At 33.5% G+C, this 16,917-nt stretch overlaps 2 protein-coding genes across 2 annotated transcripts; one reads left to right on the forward strand and one right to left on the reverse strand.

Annotated features, from left to right (window-relative positions):
• Positions 1-7,697: 7,697 nt before the first annotated feature.
• Positions 7,698-9,883, reverse strand: LOC117681290 (E3 ubiquitin-protein ligase TRIM45-like). Its single transcript, XM_034445038.2, has one exon. It carries the CDS (start codon positions 9,836-9,838, stop codon positions 7,946-7,948), a length of 1,893 nt encoding a protein of 630 aa, XP_034300929.2. The 5' UTR covers positions 9,839-9,883; the 3' UTR covers positions 7,698-7,945.
• A 1,339-nt stretch (positions 9,884-11,222) lies between these two features.
• On the forward strand, positions 11,223-16,612 carry LOC105336272 (uncharacterized). The gene is made up of 7 exons (XM_034445039.2): positions 11,223-11,804; positions 11,915-12,079; positions 13,321-13,490; positions 14,791-14,901; positions 15,043-15,166; positions 15,507-15,704; positions 16,226-16,612. Exons 1-7 carry the CDS (start codon positions 11,294-11,296, stop codon positions 16,477-16,479), a joined length of 1,533 nt encoding a protein of 510 aa, XP_034300930.2. The 5' UTR covers positions 11,223-11,293; the 3' UTR covers positions 16,480-16,612.
• Positions 16,613-16,917: the final 305 nt, after the last annotated feature.

Consider the following 16,917-nt stretch of genomic DNA (forward strand, 5'->3'; position numbering starts at 1 on the left):
CGTCACGTGCCCCCGGAGGAAAATGCCGATTCCGACTTTTTTTCAACACACAACGTCAAGTCTGCAGGTTACAGCGGTAAACAATTTTTTGTGCAGAAAACGGAAACTGTGGAACTGATCATAGAAGTACGGTTTAGTCATGTTAGTGTGTACATGCAAAAACTTTTTGCTACATTTTGCGCTATACGTCGTGCTGTATTATTAGATTTCAAATTCTTTCCATTACGATATATTTTAAGGTGGCTCTATACTACATTTGCATATATACCCACAGTTTGTTCCAATTTTCAATAGAAGACCACAAAACATATACTTATCAAATATAAAAATAATGATAGTGATACTATAGGTATTTTAAAAGGATTTTAGATTTTTTTTTCGTGTTTTTGTACAATAAATATTAAAAAGTTAACTATTAACAAATTGAAAGAAATTTTTTGTCATATGACAGATATGTCCTTCAGACACATACATAAAAGATATAACACTTCATATCATTCAAAAGTTTCATTATTGCAATTTTTTTAGTATTTCCCCAAATCATATACAATTTTTCATAACTTCGTACTCTGTTGACAAATAATCTGAAAAAGCTGCTTGATGGTTTAAGAAAATGTATTTTAAGAAATGTGACGTAAAAAAATTGAATGAAAATCATTGAAAATAAACACAAAAAATATTTAAAATTTTATTTGCTATGAGAGTTTCTCAAGTAAGAGTTATTGTTCCTACATGTCAGTCCCAAGGCCCAAACACCTCGGGGACTTTTTAATTTCCGAGTTGAAGAAAATTCCCTAAATATTGTGTTGGAATGATAAATACATAATTTTTTCATTATAGGCCTATATAAGTAAATATATTCGCTTAATGCAAAACTAAGTCAAATAAATAAAGGAGAAAATTAATTAACTTGTAGGATTTCATCTATCCCAACCTCAGATCTAGCTAGAGAAATCCAAAGCCACCCTCCCATCCCCTTAAGGTTGTATGGAACATCTGTCGATATTAATGTGGATTAAAGTACATTATAATTGAAATACTTTCACTGGATTAGAATTTTCTTTCCCAATATTTAACCCAAAAATATACGTTTTAGAAAATTTTGGAAAGGTAAAAATCCTAAAATCCCCAGCGGGATTCGAACTCATGACTTACAGGACCGCAATGGACCCTCTGATCCACTGCGCTACGCTGAAAGGTAACAATAATGGGAAAGAAACTATATTTAAAAAATCATACTTGATATTATTGTTTATTTCGATAAATAATACGAAAAAAGATAAAGGTGACCCGTACCACCTTACGTGTAAATAATGAATTTTCCAATTACATGTATCAAATTAAATATTTTTGTCAAAAAAGCAGTCCCAATGCAATTCGCCTCAGTTGAAATCAGCCAGTACCGGTGTTATATAGTGCCTTTTCCCCCTAGCCATCTTTCCCCCCGGAAAAATGGCTATATAGCAGTTCTTCCCCCGGAAAATGGCTATATAGCAGTTTTTCCCCCACGGAAAGCTGACTATATAGTGGGCTTTCCCCCTTTTTATAGCCAGATTACCCCCACGGAAAACCTACTATATAGTGGATTTTCCCCCATTTTTACTTTCCGGCTATGTTTATTGCGGACCATTCGTGACAATAATTTGCAATAACTGATATGATATTAATTTGTCACAAAAAAGGATAATTGTGGCATTTATCAATACATAGAATAAAATACATGGTTTTTCAACCCCAAATATGAACTAAGGCATGCGCCTTCATAACATTCATGTGTCATTCGGATTTCGGAATACCTCGAATCTTTTTCATCTAATCGATGCTTATCTACAGTTTTGACTTCGACGTTATGAACACGTGAGAACACATTTGAGTGAAAATTAATACGCCGGTTTGGAACTTTAATTTTCCAATGTATTACCATCAATGTTTAAAGGGTACCTGCAGTGCAGTGCCGGTCAGTTTTTGATATAATGGAGATCTATGTGTAAAAACATCATCCTGAAAATTTTACAGCGATCGCATAAGTAGTTTTCGAGATATTTGGGGAAAACCCGATTTCACACCTTAACGAGTTTTGAATCAAGCCGATTTGGCGTGAGATGAACTGTGACGTCACGGAGTCAACGCCGCTGTATGAGAAACAGGAGTATCGTATGAAAACTGTTCGTTTTCTTGCATTGTTTTATCGATATATGAACATTTTTTTCTGTTGTTTTATTTCCTTATCAACCCTGGAAGACTAATTATACTGTTGTTTGAGTTTAACCCGTATTTTATCGAACAAAAATGCCGAATTCGGACAATTGTTTGCTTCATGAATTTCGTCAAATGTGTAACACATTTTACATATAAATGCACACCATATGTAGCAAAATGACAATTAATCAAAGCATTATTGTTATAAGAAACATATTTTGTTAATATTGTCATTCTTTCGAATGATTTCTCAGTGACATTATTAACTGATTAATAATATTGATAATACATAATGATATTTCGTAAAAGGTAACTCGAAGTCTATTCCTCGTATAAGGCATAAAATTACAAATGATGTCGCCCGATTATTCAATAATATTGATATCGGACCAATAACAATCAAAATAGTATGCATTTTTTAACAAACAAACACGGGATTATAAACGGATCAAGGCGAAAGTCCAAGATAGCTGCATGATTAAGTCTGTCTCGTATTCTTTTAAAAATACGATAATGGAATTTAATTTTACATTTATTTACATCCTTTGTCAAAATGTTCCAGTTTATTCAGATTTCATAATGATTCGTTGTCAGCATTACAATTTAAGCTATACGGAGTTATAAAGCGTTTAATTGCTGACCATAGCGCTCGAAAGAACGTTGCACTTTATTAAATAAGAAATTATAAAGAACAACGTAATTACTTCCGAAATAATTACTTGATCACATAAAAAAAAGGTTTCAATTGCTGAATTATAAATTTAGTCATTATTAAGTGATTAGATAAATAACAATTAAGGCATTTACTTCGAACATTAGATTTACTATTTAATAGTATCATGCATGATTCTTTGATCACTGATTGACGGACTATACACATGTTTTAGCTGACGAAAGCTTGAGTTTACCCAGTCTAATTTATTTCTCTGTTTTATCTTTTAACAATTGAGAAGCTAATTATACACAAATCAATTTACCCGCCTAGAGGTGTGAAACCCTCTCTTCGTCCACCAGACTCGTGTACCTTGTGTATACATACCCCAGATACACGTGTGTCTGGAGCAGTGGCTTCGTTAGTTTACCTGTTTACCTGTGTCATTGTCTCGGATCACTCGTGTGTGAAAGGATATTATGTAATCAAAAAATGAGTAATGAACATGGTTCTCCCAGGGACCTAACTGACCAATCTTGACTTAATTTTGTAGAGGAAGGGAATAAAAAGTGGAAATGTATTACTCCCTTCGTCCAAATGGCTATCAGTTTTAAATTAATACCGTTAGAATTGACGATCTTAAAAACAATTATATATTTCTTCTTCTAAATATCAAACGGGAGACAGGATGCAATGATATGATGAGAAACTGAAATGTTTTAGTTTTACTTTGATTGATGGGGTTCTAAATCGTGGGTAAAGGGTATTTTAATTATTTTAACAACCAGAACAATGTCGATTCTTTGCTGGTTACTTTGGAAAATGTGAAATGGAGTCTGAACTTTATGTTTATTTTGTCACTCACTTTTTGCTAATTTTTCAACTTTTAAGTTTGCAACGTAATTTATAAATATACAATTTTGAACACGATGCCATATAAATCAAGATATACGATTCAATTACCTAAAAAATTTATATTTGTTTCATATTTTTGCAATAAAGATTTACTTGTGTACCATATTATTTCTTCGAACAATTAAACAAGGGTAATTAAAAAAAACAAAACACCCCCCCCCCCCCAAAAAAAAAAACCAAAAAACAAACAACCAACACATATATTGTGATGAGCTGACTTTTTTTAAATATAAGCTTGTTCTTTTAATCAACTAACAAGTAAAAAAGTCGTATATGCGCTTAGGTTGGTTATTTTTTTTTTTTCGGTTTCTCCTTTTATGAATAAAAGTTCATTGATTTATTTATCTAATTATTTATCATATCATTAGTCATCTTATGAATTGATTAAATGTCTTGAAGAATAATGAATTTTACCCGCGTACTTTTTTTAAAATTTCGTAATTTAAAAAAAAGCAGCAGAATTAATCAATTCATTTTCAATTAATTAATTTTCAATCATTTTGATAAAGGAATAAATAAGTGATCATGTATTTTTAAATGACGTTTTTACTTTTAAATGACCGTAAAAATATGTTCATATGGTCATCTATATTTTTTGAGATATGGGACCCTAAAAAATACATATTCTTTATAATTGGATTTTAAACATCGGGCTCGAAAACAACAAAGGCTCCTACCCTGCATGGGGGCTTAAATTTTCGGTGTCATCTACTAGTGGTATACCACTATCACTGTGAAAATATGGTTCATTGGTCATCTCTAGAATTTGATATTCGGGTCCCCACTTATAGAACACTATTCAATCATAATAATGGGGTTTTAAACATCGGGCCCTGAAACATCAAGGGCCCCTACCCTGAGGGCAGAAATTTTCAGAGTCATCTGCAAGTGGTAAACCACTGCCACTATAAAAATATGGTGATATGTTCATCTCTGGTTTATGAGACATTGGACCCTAAAGAATAGGCACTATAATTATTATAATAGAATTTTAAAAATCGGGCTCTGAAACATCGGAAACAAAATTTCTCTAAAACAGAGGTTTAGCCTGGATGAAATTTTCACAAACAGACAAACAGTCTGATAGATTTATCAAAAAAAATTTAAAACATTCTCGCTTAATACAATTTCAGAGCACAGAATTATGCATATAAGTGTATAACTTGTAAAACTTTTTTCAATAAATTAAGTTCCATGTGTAATTCCATTACACACATGTTCAACTTTCAGCATTGTCTATAAAAATAATAAATCGGCAAATCGAAACTTAACCTGTACAGATAAATGCAGATATACATGTTACAACCCGGGAGTGTAGGAACATTGATTTTAATCCTTACTGGATTTTCATAAATATTTTTTATAAAATCTGAACCAAAAACGTGAGGGAGAAACCCTACTATGGGGGGAAAGGCTACTATATAGTAGGTTTTCCAGTGGGAAAAGCTACTATGGGGGAAAAACTGCTATACAACACCGGCATTGCTTCCAGATTTACTTTTCTGGCGTACTTCTTCATCAAAAAGTGGTGTATAGAGTCGCTTAAGGTCAGACGACAATATGTACAATGTTTACAATCCTCCGCCTCTTTAATGCAAATCCCTTTGGTTTAAACATTTCCATATGTACCCCACTCCATAACATGCACCTCCACCCCAAGAGCATATTTTTTGTATCTCCTCGTAGTAAAGAGTTACAATAAAAATAATCCTAAATTTAACCGATATTGGTTTCAAAAATTATATTTGATTAATATTATGCCCCTTTCTGTGCTCATATACTATTGGAGATAAATTTGTAATTTCAAAAAAGGAAATTATTTACTCTAGTGTCTTGCACAATCGAGCAATGTCTGGTAAGGTACCCTAATTATTTGCAAGAAAGCTTGTCAAAGTAGTTGTAAATCAATAACAAATTCTTGGGGAAAAAAAAATAAAACTGAGGAACGTGTCGTGTCGTCTGACTTTAAATAAAGATAATGATTTTTATTATGCAAAGCAACTTATCTATAATTCTTCTTGATTCATTTTTTTTCTGTTGTTTTGTATGGCTTTAACTTATAAGTCTTATATTTAATATACATTGTATGATGCGTATTATGTCAAATTTCTTTCGGCGATGTAGCGTTTTATTAACACTGGTTATCTTTTTAAAGTATTGTAATATATCCGGTGACGTTTCACTATTAATTTAACTTCGTTTCAAATTGACCCGTAAAATTAAGAGTACAGGTACAAATTACTTAATATACAGGTATAAGCTCGATCACCCTAGCAAAATCACAAACTCATGCAAGATTTATACTAATTACCTGTCGTAGTGATGGTCCGTTGTCTGTCCATTAGTCTGTTAGTCTGTTTTACCTTTATTACAATATCAACCAAGCTTTCAGGCTCTGTATATGGGACTGATTAAAAAACTCTAAATTAAAAGTTAAACGTAAACATTCTTTTTAATAATTGTGTTTATAATTTTTTTTTTTTTTTTTACTTTTTGCACATCACCAATGTCTGATAGAGTATATTTTACAGAACTTTAGTTTACCATAATTCTGTGTAAAAAAAACCCCAAACAAAAACAAAACAAAAAACAAATGCCTTATCTATGTGGGAGGTCAACAATTTTTAATTTTTTTCTACTGTATGAAAGATACTGTTATCATTATGAAGACTTTACTCTGTCCCAAGTTTCTGCTTCCACCGTTTTTGCGTAATATCTCGATAATTATAAATAACTGTCGCCAAACTACATCCATTCACTAGAAAGAAAAAAGTCCAGATCGTCTATTTTGAAAGGCCCCGGCGTCTATCGCGTTATGTTTTAATACACAATCAAAAATAGAAAGTCTACGAGGAGTTTGCATTGCAAACAACATTAACCGAATGATAACGTCAAAAATATTTGCGATGTGTCCCTGTATAATTCTAATTTGACTAGATGTAAATATATTAGGCGCGGATTCAGGATTTTTTTCCAGGAGGGATGTCCAAGAGAGCCGGGGCGGGGGATGGGTGTGTCCAAAGCCTATTTTCAGTAATTTTTACCGCGTGACTTTGACAAGTTTGCATTTTACAAGGGGGCGACCCCTTTCACTTCGGCACTTTGTTTTCTTTAGGGTACTTTAGAAAAAAGAAAACTCAAAATGAATTCTTTCAACATTCTGAAGCATAGCAACAATCGATACTAGTTTTAATTTGGTTTTATGACTTTATCCCTAATAAATAGCATGTTTATGTATATTTGTTAACAATCTTTTATTTTGATTTTTGAAATGTAATTGATTTTATAGATACGTTAAATCCACGTCTTTTGACAAGGTTTTTAACACACGGGCAGACTTGCATCTTGTAACAATTTATCTTGATTCGGAATATATTACATCTCCTCTCTGTTACATATGATAACTTAACAATTCTGAGGCGAAAAATAATTATATGGGTTTTCACAATGTGTATTTACTATGTGTGTATCAATGCTGTAAATGACTGCATTATTTTCAACACCTGTGCATATATATCCCAGCAATTAACACTCTGTTACAGAGGAATGGACAGGTCTTTTTTAAGCAATATTATGTACTCATATACTCTCAACATAAGATTTTCCGTATCAAACCATATACATTAATATGTAAATAGTACAAGAGGTACACATTTTATGAATAAATTTGCAAAATATTATTTTTACATCCACCGAGTACTTTTTTCCTTCTTTTTCTCACGAAAATCGATTGCAATTCATAATTGCATGACAAGATAGAAATCTACACAATCGCCACGGGGTAAGAATATAACACATTCTAAACTGATTTAATATGCAATTTTATTTTTTGAATGAAAACTCTAACCTAGTTCTTATAATAAATAATATTTACCCCTCCACTGATGTCTTCTTTTTTTTTAACTTTTAACAAATCAAAAACACAAACATATCCTTTTCGAATATATTTTAATTTATTTATGAAAGATAAATAAAAAAAAAGCATTAATAAAATGTTTCACAATTATAACTCTAGACTCCTATGTACATCTAATCAAAAATAATGTATTACAGAGAACTGTACTTTCATTACACCAGTGTATTTGCATCTTACACTTGTGCATTAGGTTTGTGTTTTACAGAATTGAACATGTGACAGACCAACAACACGTCATACAACAGTCTTTGGCATAGAAGAACTTAGATTAGTTCGCATATTCTAACGTTCTCTCTTTCTATGACAAAGAATTTAAAACTGTTTTCTTGGAATGCAATGAACTGGGGACGAACGAATCCATTTAAAATTCCCAGTGTTTGACCAGTCTCTGATATTATATGAATATTATTGCTGCGGCGGCCACACACGTATATGTTACCGACTGGATCAGCTGCAAGGCCGTATGGAGCCTTAAGGCTTTCATGTTGATAAACAAACATGATTTCGTTTTTATCGTTTTTCTTGGTCACAGTGTTTTTTTTGTAACATGAATAAATGATATTGCCAGACAAATCGGATGCAATATCGTCAGAATCGTCTTCAAGAAAAGTCTCATTGACTAACTCGAAATCATTGTTAAGCGTACAAAGCCATTTGGTACCAATCGTAAAAAATCTCCCATTCACTTTTGTCATTTTTCTGGCTGGTAGCTTTGTATGAAATGTTTTGATTTCAGAAAATGTGTTCAAGTTAATCATCTTGATTTCTTTTTTCACTGGGATTGTAAGATATAGGACTTCCATCTCCTGATCATAATGCATGCCCCACAACGAAGCGGAAAATTTTAATTCTTTTTGAAAATGCCCATCCTCACTGAACAGAGCACAGTTATAATCTGTAAGAATCAAAACGCCATTTGGCAAAAACGCACCTGCCTTTATATCAGACGGCGGAATTTGCCATGTCCTTATTCCACGCAATCGGTTTGGAAAGAAATCAGTTACTTCTGGAAAACTGCTGACCTTTTCTTGCAATTTCAAATCACCGAATTCTTTAAAATTTTCAATTTCAGATATTTTTGTGTCGCAGCCAATATATTTCAAGTCTAATTTTAACTTTTGAAACTTCATTTTCTGTATTTCTCCGACATTCTCTTTTATTAAAGAATACCAAAGCAGAGTTTGCGTATAGTCCTCACATTCCAGTGCCCCCTCTAACGTTTTCTGACACTTTTTCAAATACACTTTCCGATTTTCATAATTTTGTATTGAGGATTCAAGTTTTTGCTTTCCGTTCTTTGACATTTTTGCCAACTGATTCAGCTGTCTTTCTTTGACGTCATTCAAATGCTTAATACATTTTTCGTATGAATTTCTTATCATTCCTGTGCACAAATCGACATTTTCATCAATTTCCAAAAGGTTAAGTTTTTCAATTTCAATAATTTTTTCAAATTCATCACAAGCCCGTGTCATTTTTTTCAGAAGTCCAATTGCCCTTAACTTAGTTTTATCTGAGTCAGCAGCCTCTTCTTCTATTGGACCAATATGTTTACATGTTCTATGCAATAGCAGAACACATAATGCACAAGATGACATTTGGTGATCTCTACAAAAAAGGTCAATCTTGCACTTCGGGTGGCTTGTGCAGAACTTTGGCGTACATTCTATTAAGCCTACTGCATTTGTGGCATCATTGAGAGAAACAATTTTATGTTTTAGAACAGGATTTAATTTCCTGTGCGTATTTAAACAAGTTTCGCAATATGTACTTTCGCAATCTTGACACCAATTTACGGCAATTTCTGCGTTCCCGTCGATTTTACACAAATCACACAAAATAGTAGAAGGCAATAAATCGTTACATTTTACCAACAAAGACGCAATAAACTTATTTGTTGGGATCAGTTCACTCCATTTGTCAAATGCATACTGACCTACTACTCCTGGCGCTGGAATAAAGTCCCTGCAGAGAGGACATGTGAATCCGAGAGGCGTTGATTTTTCGCAAGAAGATTTGATATGGCTGTCAAGACAAGCATGGCAGAATGTATGAGAACATGGCAAAATCCTTGGGATGTTGAATTTTTTGAAACAAATAGGACACACGGTTAAAATGTTAAATTGTATTTGGTTGTCGACATTTGCTTTCGCCATGGCCTTTCACAGAAAATAAAATGAAAGTAGACGGCACATGCTCGACGAGGAAAATCCCGATTCCGACATAATTAAATGGTTTTTCGTTATGCAGTGTTTTTAAAAGAAGTCGCACTATAGTACAATATTTCTTTCCATAAAAAAAAATAGACCACGTATTAACATGTTATGACATACCCTCACTGCAGATATAAAGATTATGATTTTAATAGCACGAAACAACCGACTCGGCACTAAATGACATTTATAAGGAATAGGAAATCATTCTTTTAGTATTATGAGATGATCAAATACTAGTAAGGCCGGGGCATCAAAAAAGTCTGAAGTGCTTTATTATGGAATTGATCCGTATTTGATCACCTCTTAATATCCAAAGATTGATTCCTTATATTTATGTAATTTTTCACAAATTGTTCAATTAAATGTAAAATTATGGACATTTTTATGTAATTTTCAATTCGTAATAATATGTAAACCCAGCCTGCGCCTAACAATGCGTCATTTGCGTCATTGATGAAATTTATTGGACTATAAGTTACAAGGTTCGAAGTGTAAATATATAGGAATAATGTCAATTTTTTTTAACAATGTAGCGTTTTATTAAGGCCATTGCAAGTTTTTTTATTTGTTTAGCGTCCACCCAAAACTCAAAAGCCTGTCTTTCTATCAGGAAAAAAAACAACACAAACTTAAGGGAAAAAACCACAACTTTAGAGGTTTAACAAAATAAAATTATATATTTTGAAGTATTTTCAGAATCTTCATTTTGTAAAAAAAAAATAATAATAATAATAACAAATACCTACTATATGATTTCCATTTTGAATGTTTTTATATTTGATTTCTGATCCGGATTTAAAAATGCGATCATGAGCCCGACATATGAAAAAGCGATCTAATTTTATGAACAACAATTGTGGTTTTTTTTTTTATTTTTACATCTCAAAACCAATCTGTCCGCGGTCGCTAAACATAGAAAAAACTTGGAATGGACTAACCCCTGATTTCTTTTCAAATGATTGCAATTATTCAGTGACGTTGCTCTATCAAATTAAATTTTTGTTTTAATATAAATTTGATTATTCAGTTTGTTTCTTCATTTTAAATAAGTTGACCAAAGCAGAACCTCAAATTCATGTATCATGTTACTTATCGTAGTAATAGTCCATTTGTCCGTCTGTCTTTACATATGTATAACTAAACTTGGCACAATGCACCCTTAGATGCGAAGAGCTTTGAAGTCTTGTCTGTCCATCTTGACCTGTTTACAAAAATCTGAATTGTTCTTTTGATAACTGTATGTGTTTTTCACTTCAACCAAGTATGATATCGTAAATATAGCACCGAATTTCAGTTACCATCATTCTGTGTGAGAAACAAATGTTTAATCTACGTACGAGGTCAACATTTCTTATCTTTGTTTCTACAGTATGAATTAAAGCAACTGTTATCAATATGAAGACAAGTTTTCAGTTCGCGTGTCTAATATTTCTGCTTCCGATTCAAAAGTCCGCCGGATCGAGCTGTGCTTTCACGGGTGCATGTCTCTACAACATCAACGTTCACCATTGTGACAAACATATTAAAAGATCGCTCACCGGAAGTGATCAACGGCTTTGTCCCTGTAGTGACGTAACACCACTTCAAAATCAGCATCAGAACTTGTCGTCGTGGGTCGGAACCATCAATACCACATTCCAACATGTCCGCGCGGAGTTGGTAGGACTAAAAGAAGAGTTGAAAGAAAAGTCGACAGAACTAGTTGCCATTAATCTCAGGAATAAACAGGACAACGCAACTCTGCAAAAATACAACAAAGAAACCCTTACGACAGAAATCGCCATCTCGAACGAAAGACAGATTTGGTTCAAAGAGAGAAATCGTCTGCAAAATGAGCTACACAGAATTATAACCGAATCTCAGGTCTGTCAACAAGTTACGACAACCTCCTCGTCTTCGCATCAAGGTAATAGTCTTTAAGTCCGTACTTCATTTATATATATCTCAATTAGTCCAGCATATAAAGTAAATCCCAAAGGCTAAATTTTATTCTATTTTACTTTTATTTTGTTAAAGGGTCAGCTTCTGACGCATCGATCGTTTTATTCTGTGATTTTGAGACCCCTGGTCAATGTGGTTTCCAGCAGGACCACTCGGATGACCTTGACTGGTCGTATGGCCACGGAGCTCAGTCTTCTTCAACGGGACCAAAAGAGGACCACACCTATGGCAATCCCCACGGTCAGAGCAGACGACAGTTTAATATCAATATCAACCATTAACATATGATAAAGAAATTGGGCGCACAAGATTATAAGTTTGCAGGAATCATCGACACGAATCAATAGTGATTTAAATGTCTATAACCTGGAAAGGCTATGTACAGATTTGAACAAAAATTAATTACTCAAGCTATATCATGTTGAGGGTTGAAGTACATGTCTATTTCGGCTATTAAAAAACCTCACAAGCTTTCTAAAAATGGCAATGAGAGGGTTAACCGATAACTAGTTATATTGGAAATGTTAATGCATACATATTTTAATTCATTTATTTCGTATATCTTAATAAACTAGTAATAAGAACAGAAAATAGTGTTTATACGGTAGAAATCAATAACAGCAAATTAAAATATACCGGTATTCTATAATTCAACATCATGTTATATCAACATAATTTAAAAACAAAAAAAGTTTAAAAAAAATAAAATGAAAAAGGAGTCACCGGTAGGATTTGAACCCCAAACACCGCATGTATGTATTCACTAATCCAGGACGAAACCACTGAGCCATGCGTGACTTAACAATATGCGGTATAAAGTATTGTTTGAAGCAACATTGCTATATCCATGGACTTTGTTTTTTATCCTCCCAAAAATATTTTGAAAAAGTACATAATTAGTCATCTCTGGGTCATTTCTCCATCTTTTTTTAAAAAGCGACATCTTTAATGTTGAAATATGTAATCTTTGCACTTTTCAAATTTGTGGAGAGAAGACCCAGAGACAATAAAATCATTTAAAACAGCTGTAAATAAGTATGATTTTGCATGAATTGCATCGTGTTGCTATATTTAGACCCATATTATGATAAAACCTTTTGCATTACAAACATTTTGATACCCATTCCACGTCCAGCAGAAACCAAATAACGGTTATGATTCGGAAAATCTGCCAAATTAATTGATAAAATTTCCACTCTCCTTGTGCGCCCAGATTCCTGCCGAATCTACATCTTAAGCGCCCACTTTCTTTCTTAAAAATTTATCATTTACAGCAGTTTGATGTTTTTGGCATAATTCGGTTCACGTTCAAAATGTTCATGAAAGTTCTAGACACTCCATTATATTCGAATCTAACGTTACCATTGCAACTTATAGCTAATTCGTCAAAGGTTTTCAGTAGAGGTAGATTAGAAACTACATGTAGATGCAACATTAACTGTACTTTTGTATTGTTGAACTGAGACCGCTGATTTATTTAGGACATTACATGTTTTTGGATGCTTACAACCACGCCAGTCGACATTCTTCTTCAACAACTTCCACAACAAGATTGATCTCCCCTGAGTTACCGGCATCACGTGGTTATTGTGTGATGTTTTGGTACAACCTCCATGGTGCAGACGTCAAGACTTTTAATGTGTATGCAAAGGTTGGATTTGTTTGTGTTGTTTTTCTATACCAATCGAATGATTCACTTAGAACCATTTTAACATGAGCTTGAACTTTGGGTAGATGTGTCAACAGCAATGTGACGTATGTCTATCTATTTCATTGTCAGTCACTCAGCCATTGCTCTTTGAAATCAACAAGATTTGTCTGGCTTTTGAGCTAAGACTACGCAATCGGTGCATATTTTGCTTGAAACCGCGTCATTTTCAACTTCTTTTGACGCAAGAAATAGATAGCTACGTCCAGCCGAAAGTCCAAGGTCTTGTTAAAATGGTTCTATTTGGAATCCTTGTAGATGTATTGTAATCAAATAATCTCAATGGTCGAAAACTAGGTTACTAAATATTCGATCGGTAAAACATGAACATGTAGCATTTAAGGGAAACAATATTTGTACAAAATTTCCAGCAACCACCTGAACAGCTTAACAGTTTAAATAACAGCTTTTCTTTGCAAATTTTATAGCTACATAAATTATGAATTTTGCTTTACTAAACGACAGTTTATGGCTAAAATACTGTATCATGTGTAGGTAGATCTGATTGATAAATTGTACTTACTTAGCCTTCTGAAGAATGTTCATGTTTTTAAAGATTACTTCAGAAGAAAGATAACTCCAGATGGATTAATTTAAAAATCTTTTCCATGGCAAAATCGAATATGCATACACTATAGTCTTGTCTCAAGATATTTTTGCCGCATATTTTCTTTAATTATTCGATAATATAAATACCTCTTAGTTCCCACGATGTTCAATCAATAGTATGAAAAAATCCCACGATTTCCCTTTTGAAACGCCCCTCTAGGTTGTCGGGTTTCAATACACGGCTAAAAGTAGAAAGTCTACGGGGATTTTGCATTGCATCAGCCATCATATAGCCCGGATGATAACGTTGAAAAATTGTGCGAGGTTTTCCGAGTGACTTCCGAATGGAGAAAAGATGTCAACATTCCCCATTATAAATCTCCGTAGGAAAACTGTTTTGTTTTCGTTCCTTTGAGTTTTTACAAGAGAAAAATGATAATGTGTGAATGAAGTTTTCTTAGAAATGTTCCCTTTCATCAATTTCAATTTCACTTCTTTCACAAGTATGTGTATTTTTATTAAATATCGTCCAAATATGAAGCATGAATATCTTGGGACAGACTATACAGTAATTAACATTGAAGTACATTTTTAACGAACTTTTATTTCAATACTTCGAAATCTTAAATAATTTATTCAAGTTTGTTCGCTATTTAAGTTTTTTTGTAATTAATAAGATGTTTCGATACGCTAGATCCACGGAGGTATGGGAAACCCAGTCTTTTCCCACACGGGCAATCTCGACCAGGACTGGCATCTCGCAAAGGTTTATCTCGATTCGGAATATACTACTTCTCCACTCAGTGTAAGATTTTCCGTGTTACTAATTTTGAGGTAATAGATGTAAGCCTTTAGTTAATGATATCAACAATATACTTGACTGTGTCAAAGCATCAACTGAGGTGACAGTAAGGTCAATAAATACGTTCTACCATTGGCATTACAGTTAGTCTTTGAGGCCAAAACTGACAGTCACAAAACTTACCACTACAGCTCCGGGTACTCTTATTACCATAGATACGGCAACATAGCCATTGACGACGTCTATGTCTTCAACTCTTCTTGTAAAAGTAGGAACCTTTATGTTTTATCCTTATTTTTAGTAAACACACATTTATTTAATATTTCTAAAGATGCAATTTCATCAAAGGATGTTCTGAATCCATATTCGCTCAGCAAAAGCTAGTGGTTCTGGATTCAGATTTCGGGGCCGTTAAATGTGAATAAGATTGCTAAATGTTCCTTTATATAATCCTTCTGTAAAACGAAGCTTAAATTCAAATTAAATTAGACCAAGTTTTATAACACACGTGTGTTAACAAAATCTTTTTGCATCATAGTGAGTACTTTTATTTCAAGACAGTAAAAGCTATGATTATAAGAAAAGTGTATTTTCTATATAACCTTAAGGCATCCCGAAGCATCCGTCCGACTCCCACCCCCGGGTGAGCATTAACTCCACCTCGTACTACACGTTCCATAGCACGCCCAGTTCCTGGTTCGAGGCCCAGACAGCCTGTAAGAAGGAGAGTCCCTACTCTCATCTCGTCTCCGTTAGGTCTAGGGAGGAACAGGAATACATCGTGAACGTCATCAAAAGCACCGAGGGTAACCGAAAGTTAATATTACAGTCAATCATCCACTAAATACGTCCAATCATCTATACGTTACGAATCTTGATTTACACTGCGCCCATGTTTGTATATCTTCCTACCAAGAAACTTTTACACGCAAATTCGGAAAAAGAAAATAAAATTTTTATAAAATGAGAATTTTGCTAGGTTAATGTACATGTAAGAAATAATTAATTAAAATTATTAGCAATAATTTGTACTCAAGTTTTTGAAAAGCTTCGAGTTACTTGTATGTACGCACATGTATTTAGTATTTACATTCATGCACATAGACTTGTATCAGATACATTAAAATTACATGTATCATGTTAATACATCTTACAGTTCAAATGTTCTTGACATATAATACCAATAAAAATCGCAATATAAGGTATACTCAGAAATTGCCCGAATTGTTTTAAATAAGCATATTTAGTTATTGTTTTATTCGTTGCTTCAGTTTTCTTTTCTAAATTATTTTATATATATTATCACTATTGGTGATTTCTTTTGAAGACTTGACTGCTGCGGCCAACACTGGTTTCTTCACCAGTGGCTCAGACGACAGAGCCGAGGGAATCTTTGAATGGACGGACACCGGAACTCCATATCCCGTTACCTATAGCAACTGGCAGCCAGGGCAACCAAACAATGTGGGCAGTAATCAAGACTGTCTCCTGCTGCAGTACCCCGACAATGACTGGACATGGGGAGACGTAGACTGCGCGGAAAAACATCCATTTATTTGTGAAGTCAAGCAGACGATTTAGTTCAATTAGTTGTGAATAAATGTGAAAAAAATACAACAAACTATGTTACAAAATACCTGTCTTTGATTAATAAAAGAGGTGCTGTGGTTATTCTATGAAGCTATTGGGGGAGGGGGAGCAGGCTGTTGTCTGTATAATTGTTGGGGTATTCGTTGGGTATTGACACATTTGGTTCGTGTTTGCTTAAAGATTGATTTAATTTTTCTGACTGTTTTCTGTAACGTTCATTCTTTCACTCATTGGACATGTTGGAAGAATAAAGTTTTCATGAAAATGTGGAAAATTCAGCAATTTGGGCCATGGTCGACCAGGAGTTTTGGACGATGATTTGCAACATTTTAGTTTTCTTACTGAGCAAATATTTTATTAATCTGCCAGGTTGGTTATATTATAACTATGGTTATTACTGTGTATGTTTGCTTGGCTGATTTATCGAAA

Source organism: Magallana gigas, chromosome 2 (genome assembly GCF_963853765.1).
Source record: "Magallana gigas chromosome 2, xbMagGiga1.1, whole genome shotgun sequence".
Classification (NCBI taxonomy): domain Eukaryota; kingdom Metazoa; phylum Mollusca; class Bivalvia; order Ostreida; family Ostreidae; genus Magallana; species Magallana gigas.

What these genes read in the sequence shown, in the direction of transcription:
- LOC105336272 (XM_034445039.2), top strand. Translation starts at nt 11,294, where the DNA reads ATGAAGACAAGTTTTCAGTTCGCGTGTCTAATATTTCTGCTTCCGATT. An exon ending in CTTTTAATGTGTATGCAAAG is followed by an intron (nt 13,491 to 14,790) that starts GTTGGATTTGTT and finishes TCGATACGCTAG; the next exon opens with ATCCACGGAGGTATGGGAAA. An exon ending in CTTCAACTCTTCTTGTAAAA is followed by an intron (nt 15,167 to 15,506) that starts GTAGGAACCTTT and finishes TATAACCTTAAG; the next exon opens with GCATCCCGAAGCATCCGTCC.
- LOC117681290 (XM_034445038.2), bottom strand. Translation starts at nt 9,838, where the DNA reads ATGGCGAAAGCAAATGTCGACAACCAAATACAATTTAACATTTTAACC.